Consider the following 18,122-nt stretch of genomic DNA (forward strand, 5'->3'; position numbering starts at 1 on the left):
AAGATGTCACAAAGAAAGAAAACTACAGGCCAATATCACTGATGAACATAGATGCAAAAATCTTCAACAAAATACTAGCAAACGGAATCCAACAGCACATTAAAAGGATCATACACCATGATCAAGTGGGGTTTATCCCAGGAATGCAAGGATTCTTCAATATACGCAAATCAATCAATGTGATAAACCATATTAACAAATTGGAGAAAAACTGTATGATCATCTCAATAGACGCAGAAAACGCTTTTGACAAAATTCAACACCCATTTATGATAAAAACCCTCTAGAAAGTAGGCATAGAGGGAACTTACCTCAACATAATAATGGCCATATATGACAAACCCACAGCCAACATCATTCTCAGTGGTGAAAAACTGAAACCATTTCCTCTAAGATCAGGAACAAGACAAGGTTGTCCACTCTCACCACTATTATTCAACATAGTTTTAGAAGCTGTAGCCACAGCAATCAGAGAAGAAAAGGAATCCAAATCAGAAAAGAAAAAGTTAAGCTGTCACTGTTTGCAGATGACATGATACTATACATAGAGAATCCTAAAGATGCTACCAGAAAACTACTAGAGCTAATCAATGGATTTGGTAAAGTAGCAGAATACAAAAGTAATGCACAGAAATCTCTTGTATTCCTATACAGTAATTATGAAAAATCTGAAAGAGAAATTAAGGAAAAACTCCCATTTACCACTGCAACAAAAAGAATAAAATACCTAGGAATAAACCTACCTAAGGAGACAAAAGACCTGTATGCAGAAAACTGTAAGACACTGATGAAAGAAATTAAAGATGATATAAACAGATGGAGAGATACACCATGTTCTTGGATTGGAAGGATCAACAGTGTGAAAATGACTATACTACCCAAAGCAATCTACAGATTCAGTGCAATCCCTATCAAACTACCAATGGCATTTTTCAGAGAACTAGAACAAGAAATTGCAAAATTTGTATGGAAAGACCCCAAATAGCCAAATCAATCTTGAGAAAGAAAAACAGATGTGGAGGAATCAGGCTCCCTGATTTCAGATGATACTGTAAAGCTACAGGAATCAAGACAGTATGGTACTGGCATAAAAACAGAAATATAGATCAATGGAACAGGATAGAAAGCTCAGAGATAAACCCATGCACGTATGGTCACCTTATTTTTGATAAAGGAGGCAAGAAGATACAATGGAGATAAGACAGCCTCTTCAATAAGTGATGAAGGGAAAACTGGACAGCTGCATGGAAAAGAATGAAATTAGAACACTCCCTAACACCATACACAAAAATAAACTCAACATGGATTAAAGACCTAAATGTAAGGCCAGACTCTGTAAAAGTCTCAGAGGAAAACATAGGCAGAACACTCTATGACATAAATCAGAGCAAGATCCTTTTTGACCCACCTCCCAGAGCAATGGAAATAAAAGCAAAAATAAACAAATGGGACCTAATGAAACTTAAAAGCTTTTTCATAGTAAAAGAAATCATAAACAAGATGAAAAGACATCCCTCAGAATGGGGGAAACATTTGCAAATGAAGCAACTGACAAAGGATTAATCTCCAAAATTTACAAGCAGCTCAATGTCAAAAAAAAAACCCAATCCAAAAATGGGCAGAAGATCTAAACAGACATTTCTCCCAAGAAGATATACAGATTGCCAACAAACACATTAACGGATGCTCAGCATCACTAATCATTAGAGAAATACAAATCAAAACTACAATGAGGTATCACTTCACACCAGTCAGAATGGCCATCATCAAAAAATATACAAACAATAAATGCTGGAGAGGGTGTGAAGCAAAGGGAACCCTCTTGCACTCTTGGTGGGAATGTAAATTGATACAGCCACTATGGAGAACAGTATGGAGGTTCCTTAAAAAACTAAAAATGGAACTACCATACAAGCCAGCAATCCCACTACTGGGCATATACACTGAGAAAACCATAATTCAAAAAGGTCATGTACCACAATGTTCACTGCAGCTCTAGTTACAATAGCCAGGACACGGAAGCAACCTAAGTGTCCATTGACAGATGAATGGATAAAGAAGATGTGGCACATATATACAATGGAATATTACTCAGCCATAAAAAGAAATGAAATTGAGTTATTTGTAGTGAGGTGGATGGACCTAGAGTCTGTCATACAGAGTAAAGTAAGTCAGAAAGAGAAAAACAAATACCACTGTAACACATATATATGGAATCTAGAAAAAAAAGGTTCTGAAGAACCTAGGGGCAGGACAGGAATAAAGACGCAGACATAGAGAATTGACTGAGGACATAGGGAGGGGGAAGGGTAAGCTGGGACGAAGTGAGAGAGTGGCATGGACTTATATACACTACCAAATGTAAAACAGATAGCTAGTGGCAAGCAGCCGCATAGCGCAGGGAGACCAGCTCGGTGCTCTGTGACCACCTAGAGGGGTGGGATAGGGAGGGTGGGAGGGAGACGCAAGAGGGAGGAGATATGGGGATATATGTATATGTATAGCTGATTCACTTTGTTATAAAGCAGAAACTAACACACCATTGTAAAGCAATTATACTCCAATAAAGATGCTAAAAAGAAAACAAAAAAGAAACAATTGTATATATTGAATGTCTGTAAATCAAATACTAACTCTATTTCCTTAAAGAACTTCTCTAGGGTAAATATGAAGAGTAAATATTTAATAAAATGAAAAATTGTTTTGCAATCTGAATAGTCATCCAATAATTTATCTGTCTTGTGAATTTGGATTTACAGCAGACTCTTGACATTCCTGAGGCATATATCTGGAACCTTCTTGAGTTCCCAGATTCACAAACAGAAAAATATTTATAGAGGCTCCCAGCTTTTTCAGGAATCAAATATCCATGGAGAGTTTCCTGTTTATAGCCTTATGCTACACCCTACAAGTTAACCATACTTTCACATCTCATGATAGGTTTATATCTCACTTGATTGCCATTTTTCACAGAAACAAGCAAAATTTTTCTAACTAATTAATGAGCATTGTTGCAAATGCACAAATAAGTGAAGAAAAATAAAGCTAAGTGACACTTTTCCGGACACACATCTTGCAAAGCAGACTTTTCAGATTCATATCTCAGCCAGGGGATCTCACACAGTGTCACAAACCTGCAAGTGAAATCTAGAAACACCTAGGGTCTAAACACATTTATCAAATTTGCTTGAGCAAAGGACAGGGGCCATACCGATAAAACCCACAGAAATGCCATTGTTCTTGCTAACGCAAGCGTTACAGAAGTCGACTGAACCTTTTGGTGATGAGTCCAGAAAATTGGATTATAGAAACACTGTCCGCATGAATTACAGGCATTTGCCTGCTCATTCAAAATACCTATATTTTGTATGGTCGGGGTTGGTGACAATCAAGGTTGGATGTTTCCACTGCCCTCTGTAGTGGGACCCCGTCACAGCAGGCGCAGAGGCCCCAGGAGGCTGGACCTCCTGGAAGCACTGTGCTGGAACCCTCAACCTCTGGCTCGGTTTTCACCCCCGCCAAAGCAACACCCACCATGAAAGGCAGACAGGAGAGAAGGAGTGACAGAGTGAATGAGTGAGAGAAAGAAACGAAGAGGGAGAGAGGGAGGGAACGCAGAAAAGAAAGAAAAGAGAGGGAATGAAAAAGGAATTTGGCTGCTGTGAGAAAAAAAAAAGAACAAGAAAGATATTATCATTTCAAAATATATAGCATGTACATTTCAGAACGTATTTGAAAACACTTCTGCCAAATTTTCGAATTATTTATTTATTTATATCCCTTCTTGTTCCAAAGAGGTTTTGCAGCATTTTGCTGCCAGATTAATTTTCCTGAAGCTCAGCTCTGATCATGTTACTCCCCTGCTTTAAAAAAAAACCCTAGTACCTCCTCACTGCCTGTAAAATGTAGTCCAATTTCCTTAGCCTCCTATTTGAGGCCCTCCATAATCTGGCCCCAAACTTCCAGCCCAACCTTATCCTGCATTTCTTCCCTTTAAACACCCCTTGTTCCAACCAAAGGACACTCCCTGACTTCTCCCAATACATTGTGTATTTTCCACCCTTGCACCTTGGCTCGTGCTGTTCCCTCTGCCTGGAATGCCTTTCCCGACATCTGCATATGCACCACACTATTCACTGTTCCAGGTTCCACCTGGAGGACGCAGGCGCCTGGTCATCAATAGCGGAACTTACAGCCTTTATACACATGCTACATACACATCATCTCACTGGGTCTTCTCAACGGGAGGAAGCTATTTCTTACTGTGGTCCAAGGAAGCTGCAGCTGGTACCTCTGGGGTTGTGTCCTCTGTCCACTGTCCTTCCTGCTACCCTAAGGCTATCCCTCACACACAACAAAAGGTGGCTGCCTGAATCAACGCCATGTTGTAGCAATCTTTTTTTTTTTTTCACTTTTTAAGGAGAAAAAGTGCACCTTTCTTTTCTGTGTGAACTTGAATTCACCTGTCCAGTCCTGAGGCACAGTTTCATTTGGCAGTCCCTGTGCAGCCCTTGCCAGGCTCCATCAGGTGGGACAGTACATTAGCTGATTCTGAAAGGCAGAGGCCTGGCAGGTCCAGCGAGCCAGGGTGGGAGCAGTTACCCCAGGGGCCCCTCCATGCTCCCTGCCTGTAATGCACGAGAACATACAGGGAAGAAAACTGATAACCATGGTAAACATCAGTGGGTCAAGTTCTACTCCTTCGAATCCTAAGAACATGCCAAGGGATTTTTTGAAGGTGCCACTGATCACCAGGAGTGCGACAGCAGGTTGCTAAAGCTATTTATACAACCTCCAAAGCCAGCTTAAACAAACAAGGCAACTGGGTGTGGGACAAGACATCGTGACTGATTGATGGGGATCTATTAGGCATGCAAAGCTGCCAATATCTACATGCTCATTGGACGAGGGCCAAAGCTATTACATGATGAGCAGTTACGTAACCTTAAGTACAAATGGAATTTGGGCTGTGTGTATCAGATACACTTCTCCTTTCTCATTTTTGGCATCAAGAGGTTACATGAACTGCATGGAGGGTCAGAGCCCTCCCCTCCACTTTCTCCCTTTCCTAAAGACCGGCAGGCCTAATGCTCACAACAGACACATCTCTTAATAATGACTGCAAGTTTTCCCCCAAACCAAAAGCTCCACTGTCCTGTTTAAATCTGACCTATTTTTAATGCGCTGCTCAATATTTTTTTTAAAAAAATTGTTTGCTGGAACATGACTTCAGACGAAAGCTGTTTCCAGGGATTAACCCAAACTTTAATCGCTCCCCCGAACAAAACTTGACTCAGCCCAATAAATTATGGCTCACTTGATAAAATCTTAAAGCAAAAATGAATTGGGTAACCATGTGAAATCTATGGTTTGCCCTGCCAGTCTCTTGCCCTATCTGTTGGTGACCTCTGGACTCACTAAGCTCATGACAAGGCTTGTCTGCCTGGCGGTTCTGACCCCTGAAATGCCTGGCTCTCTCCACCCCCATAACCTGCTCTATTTCAGCCTCTCCCAATTGCAATCCCTTCCCAGTCAGTGTCTACTCATCATTCTCCTCCATGCCTTCGCGATGAAAACCATTTGCAACAAGGTTGAAAAGAAAAATATTAACTGAGTACAATGTAGAATTTTGTTTTCCTAAACTTTTCTTGTCATTCATTACTAAATAACAATCTTGAGTTGTAAAGTCTGTTGACCAGCTCCAAAGCTGCTATCAGTTACCGATCACTTATATTTGCAAAACCGCTATCTAGTCTTTAGTTCAAAAGTAGAATTTATACGGGGCCTTTCCTTGTTTTACCTCTGAACTATTTAAACGTATCCACACACGTGTTTGTCAACAAAGTTATACAGTGATTTCCTCACAGGGGGTTTTGGTGATGGTGGTGGTATGTGTATACGTGTGTATGTGGTAACCCAAAAAGAGAGAATGGAAAAATCCAGTAAAAACACTGAGCACTAACCAGAGAAGGGTGAGCTGAACAGTATGAATCATATAACAGAGTACTTCTGCTTTGCCCCAGGGGAGCTACAGAATCTGCACCATGTTAGCTCCAGCACAGAGAGGGCCAGAAATGTACGTCTCCTTCTGTGGGCCATCCAAAGATCACTGGTTTCCATCATGGGTGAGAATGGAGCAGTGACGGTCACAGAACAAGAAAGAGAAGGGAAATGCAACAATCCAGAAATTTCTCCCATATGAACAGAAATGGTTGTGAACTAAAGCCTTATAATATCAGGCTATGTATCACAATTAGTAATCATTATATTTATTTGCATCATTTCCTTGATTACTGTATTCTAAAATGCAAGCTTTATACTTGCATTTGAAGCAAGACCTATGTACTGCTTGGCAAACTTTGTGAATCATTTAAGAGTCTCATCTCTGTTCAATAAATAGGAACTCATCCCAGATTTTCAAACAACTAACAGGGTTAATTGGCACCTATATCATCACAACGTGAAAGACAGAAACAGGCTTACAGATATCAAAAGCAAACTTAAGGTTAGCAAAGGGGAAACATGGTGGGGTGGGGTGGGGGTGGATAAACCAGGAGCCTGGGGTAAACATACACACGCTACGATACATAAGTAACCAACAAGGACCTACTGTATAGCACTGGGAACTCTATTCAATACTCTGTGATAACCTATATGAGAAAAGAATCTAAAAAGGAATGAATATATGCATATGTATAACCGAATCACTTTGCTGAACACCTGAAACTAACACAACATTGTAAATCAACTCTACTCCAATAAGATTAAAATATATATAAAAAAACTGTAGAGACAGAAAAGAGGCAGTGTATGTGCTGCCATTTCCCTTCCCATACCTGCGCGAGACATCACTAATCAATCCCAGTGACACTCCTTGCTCCCGAGCCCAGCACATCAGAGCCACGCTCAACCAGAGCTGCTTGTTATGACTCACGTACTGATTCTAAAGAGAATAGCCAAGATGATAAACAAGTTGCATGCTCCAATCCATAAGGAATCAACTGAAAGAAATAAACGTTCAGCAGGCTGGTGAAATAAGATTTAGGGCGACAAGACGGCTGCTTTCAAGTATCTGAAGGGGGAACCTGGAGGTTTCATTCAATGTGGCTCCAAAGGGTAGCCAGGCAACAAATATCATCCCAGGGTGAATTACAGTGGCATTATAAGAATGCCATTATTGCAAAGTGTAGGCAATGTGAGGAGGAAGGTGAAGCAGACTGCCTGGGAATGCTGAAGCACGCTCTCTCCCTTCTTCCCACCCAACAACAGATACACATCAGATTTTTCCTTTAATCCTTTGTAAACAAGTCCCACTGACTCATGGAATGTTCTCACTCATGGAATTTCTAAGAAGCAGATACAGACAGGTATGGTTGCTATTTAATAGCTTTTGGGGAGGGACTATGCAGATGAGGGAGAATCTCTGATAAATATGCAAAAGGATGGGCTGGATTTACAGTTTAAACAGAAATTGCATTTTCATTGATTACTTTCTAGCCCTAAGGCCTCTAACTCTAAAAACCCCTTGATGTTGGCCCCATACTAATGTCTCCACGTTCATGCAAGGTGCAACCAAATGTCCTGACCACTCCCTTGGGACCCAGCTCTACCAATTTACAGTCAGAGGCCTCTGCTCAGAGGGTGACAGAGCTGTGCTACAAGGGATTAATACAGAGTCCCAGGATTTACTGGAAAAGTCTTAGTCAATGTACAAAGTGAGAGAGTGGCGTGCACATATATACACTACCAAACGTAAAATAGATAGCTAGTGGGAAGCAGCCGCATAGCACAGGGAGATCAGCTCGGTGCTTTGTGACCACCTAGAGGGGTGGGATAGGGAGGGTGGGAGGGAGGGAGACGCAAGAGGGAGGAGAGATGGGGATATATGTATATGTATAGCTGATTCACTTTGTTATAAAGCAGAAACTAACACACCATTGTAAAGCAATTATACTCCAATAAAGATGTTAAAAAAAACAAAAACAAACCACATTTGTTTGTTTTTAAAGGTACCGAATTAGTCACAGCTTGGTTGCAGAGAGAAATTCTTTGGTAGCCCCTGAGGCAAATGACTGCTCTGAAATCAGCAGGCTGTGGTTATGTAACTTCTTGTTTAATCTGATCCTTCTATTTTATCCTGCAACTTGGAGCAAACCATCCAACCTGAAGTCTCAGTTCCTGCGTCTGTAGAATAGGAACACTGTAGTGACATCTGACCTTGCCCATCCTGACACCACGAAGATGAGGCAGTCTTTGAAGAAAGCTGAGCTTCTCAGAAAACAGAAATGACAGGATTGGGTCTCATTATTTAATATTTTGCAATGGGTTTAAGCTCTACCCTTGGTTTTCAATCCTCAAAATTACTCACATTTAGACGAATCTGCTTACTAGATGTTGAAATATACCCTGAGGCTTTTCTTTACTATTACTTAGAATGACGCTGGTTCAAACGCCAGGAAAGAAATCACTTTTACACGAATCATTTACACCTTCCAGAATACTTTAGAGCAGGGGCGATAGTCTCCCTCAAACAATCTTTCCCTTTCTAAATCCTAAATTTCCCAGGGAAAAGAGACTCACAGAGATGTGACACCGTGTGCTCCACCCTACATCTTTCATACTCTTCAGATACACAGAGAAACACAGTGTGGATGCAAGAACTAGACGTGTTCTAGGTGTACTTCACGTAGATAATCCCGCTGGGGAGCGGGAGGGTGACCAGGATTACGGAAATCAGGGGGAAGGAACAGAACCATTACTAACCCCCCTTCCCTTCCCCCTGAGGTCATCATCCTCAACACAGGATGCAGTGGGATGGTAAAGGTTACCACAGAACACTAGCCTCTCTCCCGTGCCCCTGTGTAAATAAATGCACACTGGTCAACCTGAATTATGCCTGCTAATGTGTGGAAGCAAAGGGGACCCACACAGTCACATGCCATACATGCATAAGGAGGCCTATCTGTAGAAATCTGCAGAAACATAAACACAAGGAGAACAAACGAGTGATAGTCAAACGTAATATCCTAATTCCAATAATCCCTCAAAGGTGTCAAGAAGCCCTGTGAGCCTACTGCTGAAAGGACAGTTGACAAACCAGATGGGCATCCTGAATTGTGAGTTTCTGTCATGGACATTGGTCGTTTGGGGCCCTTCAAGATCCATTCTTCCTTCTTTTGGTTCAGCACCAGGATTTCCTTTTTGGAAATTAATTCTCCCCCTCTGTGTGTAGTCTTGCTGGGAATGTCAGTCAGGACCCCCCCACCCCCACCCTTTTACCCCCGGCCGAGGAGTGGGCATGTGGCCTGTAGCAAGCCAATAGGGCTCTTATTTCCAGGGTTTTGACTCTTGGATGGAGAAACCTGTTGGAATGTATCCACTGCAGCAGCAGCAGCAGACAAGTAAGACCGTCAGTTCTGTCCACCTGGATCCCCAGAGCTTCCTCAGTTTCTGTCCTTCAGCCAGCTTGGTCCTGCACACTTCCTGTTGATTCTCGGAGCTACTGTATATGCTTCCAATAAAATCCTTTTGCGTTTGACTTAGCCAAAATTGGTGTCTGTTGCTTACAAGGAAAAAAAAAAAAAGAATGCTAACTTATACAGATGTGCAGCTTGCTTCCTCCGATTCCAGACCTACCTGAGGATTTATTTCCAGGCCCAACAAGGCCCTATGATCGATCCTAAATGATTCCAAAAATGATACCCTGCATCTGAGTCCATTCTCCCTAAAATCCTCTTGTTTCTCCATGATCAGTAATAAAGAGTATTTAAAAAAGAATGAGAGAGAAAGGGGCAAACCAGCAAGCCTCAGAATAGTTCTATAATGGTGAAATTTATACTGGCTCTAAATTTCACTTTTAGCAACACAGAGATGAAGACAGAGAGGAGGAAAGAGAATCTGATGGACTTTTTAAAGTATCATTTATATACAAGAAAATGCCTAGATCACAAGAATTCAGTTGACGGTTTTGGCAGCTATATTCACCTGTGTAACAACCATGCCAACCACAAGTTGGATCATTACCGATGCTCCACAAAGTTCTATCATGCCGCTTTCCAGCTAATCCTTCCCCACACCCAAACAGGCAAACACTGTTTTGACTTCCATCACCACAGCCTAATTTCTCCTACTTTAGAACATGATATAAAAGGAATCAGACAGTATGTACTCTTACATCTGGCTTATTTTGCTCCACAAAGGTTCTGAGGTTCATCCAGATTGCTATATGCATCAGTAGAGCGGTCTTTTTTATTGTTGAGTAATACTCCATTGTATGAAGGTACCACAGTTTGTTTATTCAGTCTCCTGTTTATGGATAGTTGGGTTGTTTCCAGTTTTTATGGAGCTTTTATGGAAAGAGCTGCTGTGAACATTCTTAAACAAATATTTTTTATGGACCTATGATTGCTTTCATTTCTCTTGAATAAATGCATTTTTACTTAATGGTGAAGAAGCTTTCTGTAACAGAATGCAGAGAAACAATAACATACTTTTTCCAAGAGGAGAAGTGCTTATTTTCCACCTTTTCTTCTAGGATAGAGTAGGTTCATAGGCACCATTCTATTAACCCTTTATTCTTCTTTATAAGTTTCATTCTCTCAATCTACAGAATCCTCATTTCTCTGCCATTCCAAACAAACCTTTCTCTTTCCCCTCAAACTAGCAAACGCTCTCCATATGCCTTCTTCATGGCAATTTTTAAAAGAAAGAGCTAGCTCTATTCACCAGCTACCCTCTCTAATTTCTTTCCAGTGGTTTTCCCAACCGTCTATCCTAGTCTTATTTTCTCAGTTCTCATTCTCTCCTTGACCTCTTGCTGTGTTAAGCTGTTATGACTGCTTCTCCCCCACTGCCCCTTCTTTCATTTTTTTAAGAAAATTTAAATGTTAATTACTCAGACAGTTTTTACGAGGAAAACAGGTACCCAAAGACTGGTCTTAAATGCTCACAACTGTACACATCTTTCTCCTGGCTTCCATACACATTGAGAGTAGAGATCCTGTAGCCAGATTCTGAGTTTAGGACCTGGCTCTATCACTTACTAGCTGGATAACCCTGGGCAAGTTAGTTAACTATTATATACTTTGTTTCTTCTGTAAAATGAGGCTGGTAATAGTACCACCTCACAGGGTTGTTGTGAGGAGTAAATGAGTAGCATTTAGAGCTATGCCTGGTACGTAGTAAGTGCTCAATAAATACAAGCAATTTCTATTATCTCATTTGTTCCTCACTGTGGTGTATGTAATAAGAGAACTTTATAGACCATAATAGACTATATTACTGTAAGAGATGATATAAGGCATTATAATGCTTTGGTGCCACCTCTTCTCAGGCTCCTTTCATGGTTGACTCTCTTTCCCCTGCTTCTTTAAAGTGGGCATAATCCAAAGCTCCTTCCTGGATCCCTTCGTCCTCATGATTCTACACTCGCCTGAAGGTCGTATCCATCACAGTGGCTTTAATTATCACACCAAAGCCAATGACTTCAAATACAGGTCTACAAGCCTAAGGTATCTCCCTTAAACATCCCCAACTTCCTGCTGGGCATCTCGCTACCATTCATTCAAACTCAACATATATAAAACCCAAATCACCGTTTTGTTTTCACAAGAGGTTGCCCTCAGGATTTTGCTTTGTCCTCAATAATACACTCATATGTAAGCGACCATGGCCTAGTCTTGCCAGGTATTCCTAGGCATGGATAGGAGAGCTTGAGAATGGATTCTGCGGTGGATATTACTGGAAAACTCCTCTCATTACCCTTAGGCCTTCCCTGTCCACTCTGAAAGGTCCCTGATGACTATGAACTGTCTGTGCAGGAGGGGTGGGCTGTAGGATGGAGAATTGCAGGTACCTAGGAATGAATGAAGATGCTTCATTAAAACATGAACATCCTAATCCCAGGTTCACCAGCACTTGGTCCTAAGCCTTCCTTCCTCATGTCATACAGTTTGGATAATACTGTCCATGTCTATGGCAGCCCTTGCTCCACACGCCAGTGGAGTACCTGTGCCAGGACAGAGTGGTGGGGGAGTCAGCAGCACACCTGGGCACCTGGGCGCCAACATTCCACCTCTGCCCCTCAGAGCTTTAGTCAAGGAGAAGAAATGGTCTCAGTGGCTCAGGGCTCTGCGGCTATCAGAGACTATGTGGCACGTTTAATATTTCCTGGAGCAAAATCTACTCTCCTTGCAAGCAGCCTAATAAAAGTCTCCTGGACTTAGAAGGAAGGCACTGTTGGAGCTTCCTGCCTGTGCTAGTCGTTAGGGCTGGTCACAGATATTCAATTTCTCCTCCTTTGAGCACACAGTGGGATGGGTACCTCCCTGCTGCCCTTGAAGTTAAGTGTGACATGCCACTTGCTGTGGCCAATGAGATGTGAGCAGAAACAACAGGGATCGCTTCCAGTAGAAGCTGTAAGAACCCATGTGTGATTCACTTGCTCCCATTCCCTGCTTCAGTGGAAGCAGAAGTTGAGGTGCAGCTTCTATCAGCCTGGGTCCCCGAATGAGCAGAATACTTACTATTGCACAGGGAGCATGAGCATAAGACAAACTTTTGTTCGTGTCATTAGGGATTTGGAGTCTCTTTGCTTATTAGGATTTGGGGGCTCTTTGTTCCTGCAGCAGAAGCTACTAAGGCCTGACAGATACAGTGGCCCTGGTCACATGACCACTTAGCAACCTCGGATTTCTGACTCAGCCTCACTTTTAGCTTCTAGATCTGCACCCTATTTAGTTCAGCTATTGAGGACACACAGTGCACTTACAGTACTCCAATACAAAGCTGTCCCTGATTTTTGGATTAAGACTGATGCTTGCTGCTGAATAGCCCACAGCGACCCAGAAAAACTCTAGATTCTAGTGCCACCCAGACCCAACGCTCTAGTCGTGAAAACAGGTACAAATTTCCCCTAAAATTTCACCTAAAAAAATGTCTTCCTATTAAAGACTTTCCCATTATAGCTAGGTTGACCATATAATTTATTGCCCAAAGTGGTTTTAAATGAAGGGGGACTAGGGTGACAGGCATGGACGATCACTATCCTGAGTAAGCAGGGATGCAGAGGCACTGGAATTCTACTTCTATCGTCTTTACGGTATTAGGTCTATGAGAAAAATTCCTAGACACATTATCTTAGGACAGATCACCATATCCAGGAAATGCATTTAAAAGCCTAAGAAGAAGCATGTGGAGAAATTAATGTGTTTATCAGAGAGTGTACTCTGCTTTTACTATTCTGTGTGGCATTGGACTGAATGAGTGCAGCTGTTTCCCTAAGTAGGCACGTGCAAATAGCAGTAGACTTCCAAACAAAACCAAGAGCCCAATGCAAAATCCAGCCGTAAAGTATGAACACCCTGCAGAAACATTAACAGCGTCTTCCTCCCACTGGTCAGCCTGGGAGTCATTTAAGAGGAAAGAGGACAAAATCAAGAAAACAATCTTAGCAGCAAGAAGAATTGTTTAAAGAAAGCCAAAGTAAATGCAGCTCCGGTGACTATGGGATCCTCTTCTAGGCATGTGAGACATATTAACGTCAATAAACATTTTTAAAGAATGCTGAATTTTCTAGGCAAAGTAACAAACACAGTGTAGAAGATAGCTGATTTCTTTAGTCTGCTGCTAAGTCTGCATTTTTCTTTTCTTTGTAAAATACCAGGATTCTAACTGCCTTCTTCAAACTTTCAGGGCTTATGGCCAAAAAGTAGATAATAATTTCTGTAGAAGATTCTGTTTTTCTGTCTGTCACAATCCTCTCTTCCCCACCTCCGCTTGCTGGGATGTGTGTTTCCCACCAGAGGGTCGGTCACATGACCTGAGTTAGCCCAACGACCCCCTCAGGCCCTGAACTCAGGTCCAGGGATGGGGATATGATCCAAACAAGATCACAGGGTGGTTTTTCTGAGATTGAAACCATCACTAGGCATGCTAGTTTCCTAGGCTGCCGTAACAAATTACCACAAACTGGGTGGTTTAAAACAACATAAATTTATTCTCTCACAGTCCTGGAGGCTGGAAATTCAAAATCAAGGTGTTGGCGGGGCCACGCTCCCTCTGCAGTCTCTGGGGAAGAACCTTTCTGTGCCTTCTCCTGGTTTCGGGTGCTTTCCCGAAATCCTTGGTGCTCCTTGACTTGTAGCAGCATCACTCTAAACTCCACCTTGGTCGTCACGTGGCCATCTCCCCTCTGTCTCTGTGCCCGAGTGTTCCCTGTATGTGCGTCTCTGTGCCTCTTCTCTTTTTATAAGGGCACCAGTCATATTGGATAAGGGCCCACCCTAATCCAGTATGACCTCTTCTTAACTTGCACCTTAATTACCATGCAAAGACCCTACTTCCAAATAAGCAAATTCACAGTTACCAGGGATAGGACTTAAACATATCTTTTTTGGGGGACACAATTCAACCCACAGCACTAGATAAGACAGAGTCTTTCTCACTGTGATTGCAAGTTCAAAGCCATGTAAGCCTGCCCATCCACCTGAGAAGTAAGTAAACAGACCCAAGAGATGGAGAAAGATAGAGAAAAGCAGGGTCCTAATATTATTGAATCCCTGGAATGCAGACATATCTGAATCCCAGCCCACCTCTTGGACTTCCCAGTAACATGACCAACAAAATATCTTCCTTGTTTATATATAGGTAGGTTGGATTTCGGTCACTAACAACCAAGAGTTCTAATTAATATATGCACCAGTGAATTATGCTATATAATGTGAATTCAAATAGCTCCCCATATCTGGATGGGGAAGAGTGGGTGGGTTATATATGAAAAAGATTAGCCATGAGTTGATAACTGTTGAAACTAAGTGATGGGTAAATAGGAGGTTATCATTATACGATTATACTATTCTATTTTTACGTACATTTGAAATTTTCCAAAATAAAAAGTTAAATCAAATGTCCAAAAAGCCTCCTCCCCTCCCCCCGCCAGGACTCACAATTAAAGTCCAGCACACATCAGGGCAAACAAAAGAACAGAAAAGGTAGAATCATACATAAACCAGACAATAGCAGGCATCCACAGGGAATATTGGTAATAGGTGAAAATATCAGCACAAGTTTTCTTTGCGGGAGGCAAAGGGCTTTTGACATTAGACCTGAGTCTACCATGTTTGACAGGATCAGGTGGCTGGCAGATGACCTCCCTGAACTAAGCAGAGAGGGTTGGGCAATGGGGCTCCAGCTCCAGGGGAAACAATGGGGAGCACAGTGCACGGCTGGAGGAATTCACCTTTCTTCCCAGTGAATCACGGCAAAGCAGCTATTATTATCCACACCCAGCAATAAAGCAAGGGTGCAGCTCAGACAAAATGTTCACTGACAAGTACTGTTGTTCTGACACAGAATATATTTCACAGGTTATGAAACACCCATGTTTCTGTGCCTTTAATTTAAGCCAGAGTCACCAGCTCTTCTGAAATCCTGCGTCCCTCTTGGATTAGAGGTTCTCAACCCCAGCTGCTCATTAGAGAGATCTTTAAAATATCCTCATGCCCAGGCTGCACCCCAAACCAATTAAATCACAATCCCTGGGAGTGGTGCCCAGGCATCAGTATTTCTAGAAGGTTCTTCAGCGATTCTAGTGGGCAGTGGTCATGAGACCACTTTGAGAACCCGAACAAGGCTACAGACTCTTCTCGGAGAAAAACGCACAGACAAGAATAATTCTGCGTCCCATTTCAGAGCAGACATCAATCCTGCCTTCTCCTCCTCAAGGGCTGGCATCTAGGCACAACCTTCCACATTTGGACATGGATTCTGTAATGGAATCCGCACAACTCATTATCAAGCCCTCCCCAGGACAATTTCTCCAGAGCTCGGACATAACAGCCGTGTTCCACACACTGGGTTGTGGCCCAGCCCAGCTGCCCCAGTCACTGCCTTGGGCTGACGTTGAGCTGAACACTGAGGGCAGCTGCACTTTCTCCTCTGGCCAGCATGGCTGTCGGTATTGAACCCCACACGTTTTGCTCGACCCAGCACCACTTTGGAGCCTACTTTCTCTGTGATGGGAAGATATATCTCAGAATTGAACACTTCTCAGCCCAAAAGCCATGTTATCATCTGTGCTTCAACAAAGGAAAGTGACTCCAAGATCTAGAACAGCACTGACAAGCTCTACCAATATCAGATCTTCCATCATTTTGAAAAGGCAGGAACCTTGGTCCCAAGGGCAATGGCTACCTACCACAATTCATCTTTGGAAAAAGCATTCAAGGCTCCCCCAGCACAAAAGCCAAACAACTGTCAACCCTACAACTCTACATGCTCTCTTAAGCCACCACACCAGTGCTTGTAGCAGGAACCAAGGAAAAGGGAAACTCCATCCCTGTTCACTCCTCACAACCTTAGATTGAAACTCTTGCTCTAACCCATTCCACAAATCCTGTCCTGTCTCACTCATCCTGCCAGCCTCAGACACTGCTTGTTTCAGCCAATGCCTCATCCATCTGACTGATGGTCCAGGTGTCACCTGAGCTCCACTACCTTTGGTAAAGACCCCTACCGGCTCCCCCTTGCCCTGGGGGTCACACTTTCTCCCTCACTGTCACTCTAGCCAGGATCACACCAATTCCTCCAGCAATAACTAAAGGGCAACAGGGTTGGAGAACAGACAGAAAATAATTGCTGTGGACAGGGCTAGGGCTATTCTTACCTTCTGCAAACGGTTCCCATTCATAAAACCGGCCCATGAACGGCTTGTTGTTGTAGGATGCACATTGTACCTCCCAGATACTTCTACTGCTTTCTGGACACACCTAATAAAGCAGATATTAAACATGCAATTAGCGTGCATATCTCTTCATGGCCCCAGCCAAATCCCAGGAGACCTCTCCAATGTTAAATGTCAGTCCTCCTCCACCGAAACCTGGGGTTCTACAAATGCGCTGATCACCTGTATCGAAAATTTTAAATGCAGATCCCAAGGCTTCATTCCAAGTTTACTAAATCAGAAACTTTGGAAGGACACTAAAGTTTTCACACGCTCCCCGTGTTGTTTTTCCATACCATAATTTGAGAACCACGGACCCAAACCTGCTCCTGCCAAAGTGGTCTGCTCGCCTCCCTCAAAGAGGCCATCCATCTCCATCTGTCTGTCTTTGTTCGTGCCATTCCTGTGCGTGGGATAATATTCACAGCAAACATGTACAGCGCTCTTACCAGGTGCAGGCACTATTTTAAGCATATTTCACATATTAACTAACTTAATCTTCACGATGACCAATGTGATTGATATGGTATTTTTAGATTTTTTTTTCACAGGTGAGCAAACTGAGGCATGAAGCAGCCACACAGCCAGTGAGGACAGAGGCTGGATTGAACCCCAAGAAGTCTGGTGCCCACCAGGCTCTGTCTCAGTGTCCTCCCATCGTGTCTAAATTCTGGCCTAAATTCTCTCCACCGTCTAAAGCAAGAGCTCCTAGCCTTCGACATGCAAAAGAACCACCCAGAGAGCTCCTGGGAGATGCAAACTCCTGGATCCCTCCTCCAAGGATTATTATTCAGTAAATCTGGCACGATGGTTTCTTTCTTTCTTTCTATTTTTTTTTTAACAAATATCTCTTTTTTTAAAAATTAATTCATTTATTTTTGCTTCTCAATGCAGTGGCTTCTTTTGTTGCACAGCACGGGCTCTAGGCGTGAGGGCTTCAGTAGTTGTGGCACACGGGCTTAGTTGCTCCGCGGCACGTGGGATCTTCCGGGACCAGGGCTCGAACCCGTGTCCCCTTCATTGGCAGGCGGATTCTTAACCACTGCGCCACCAGGGAAGTCCCATTTATAAATGAAAAATGTGAAATAAGATCACAATCTCTCCTTTAAAGATAGGATCTAGCTTTTTAAAACTAGCAACACTCTGCTTAAGTGTAAGGTGTGTGTGTGGTGAGGGGGTGTTTTAATAATCAGACGGGAAAGGCATCTGGCCCCTTAAATATGAAAAGCTCTGTATAGAAGTCTCTGGAGTAAACTGCTAATATGATAGCTCACGTCCTGAAGGATTTAGAAAGAAATCTACTGTATGTATCAGAAACATCAGGTCTCGTGGAAGATGAGGGAACAGAGGGAGAAATGAAACCAGGTGGAAGGAAAAACATCCTCTGCTTGATCAAGGGCAC

The 18,122-nt window shown here is 42.7% G+C and overlaps 1 protein-coding gene across 1 annotated transcript in view; it reads right to left on the reverse strand.

Annotated features, from left to right (window-relative positions):
• THSD4 (thrombospondin type 1 domain containing 4) overlaps positions 1 to 18,122 on the reverse strand; it is a 589,447-nt gene that overhangs the window by 444,143 nt on the left and 127,182 nt on the right. Inside the window, exon 6 of the mRNA XM_032623848.1 lies at positions 16,664 to 16,766. Coding sequence (XP_032479739.1) covers positions 16,664 to 16,766 — 103 coding nt within the window. The remainder of the gene's footprint in view (positions 1 to 16,663; positions 16,767 to 18,122) is intronic.

This window comes from Phocoena sinus, chromosome 2 (assembly GCF_008692025.1).
Source record: "Phocoena sinus isolate mPhoSin1 chromosome 2, mPhoSin1.pri, whole genome shotgun sequence".
Taxonomy (NCBI): Eukaryota; Metazoa; Chordata; class Mammalia; order Artiodactyla; family Phocoenidae; genus Phocoena; species Phocoena sinus.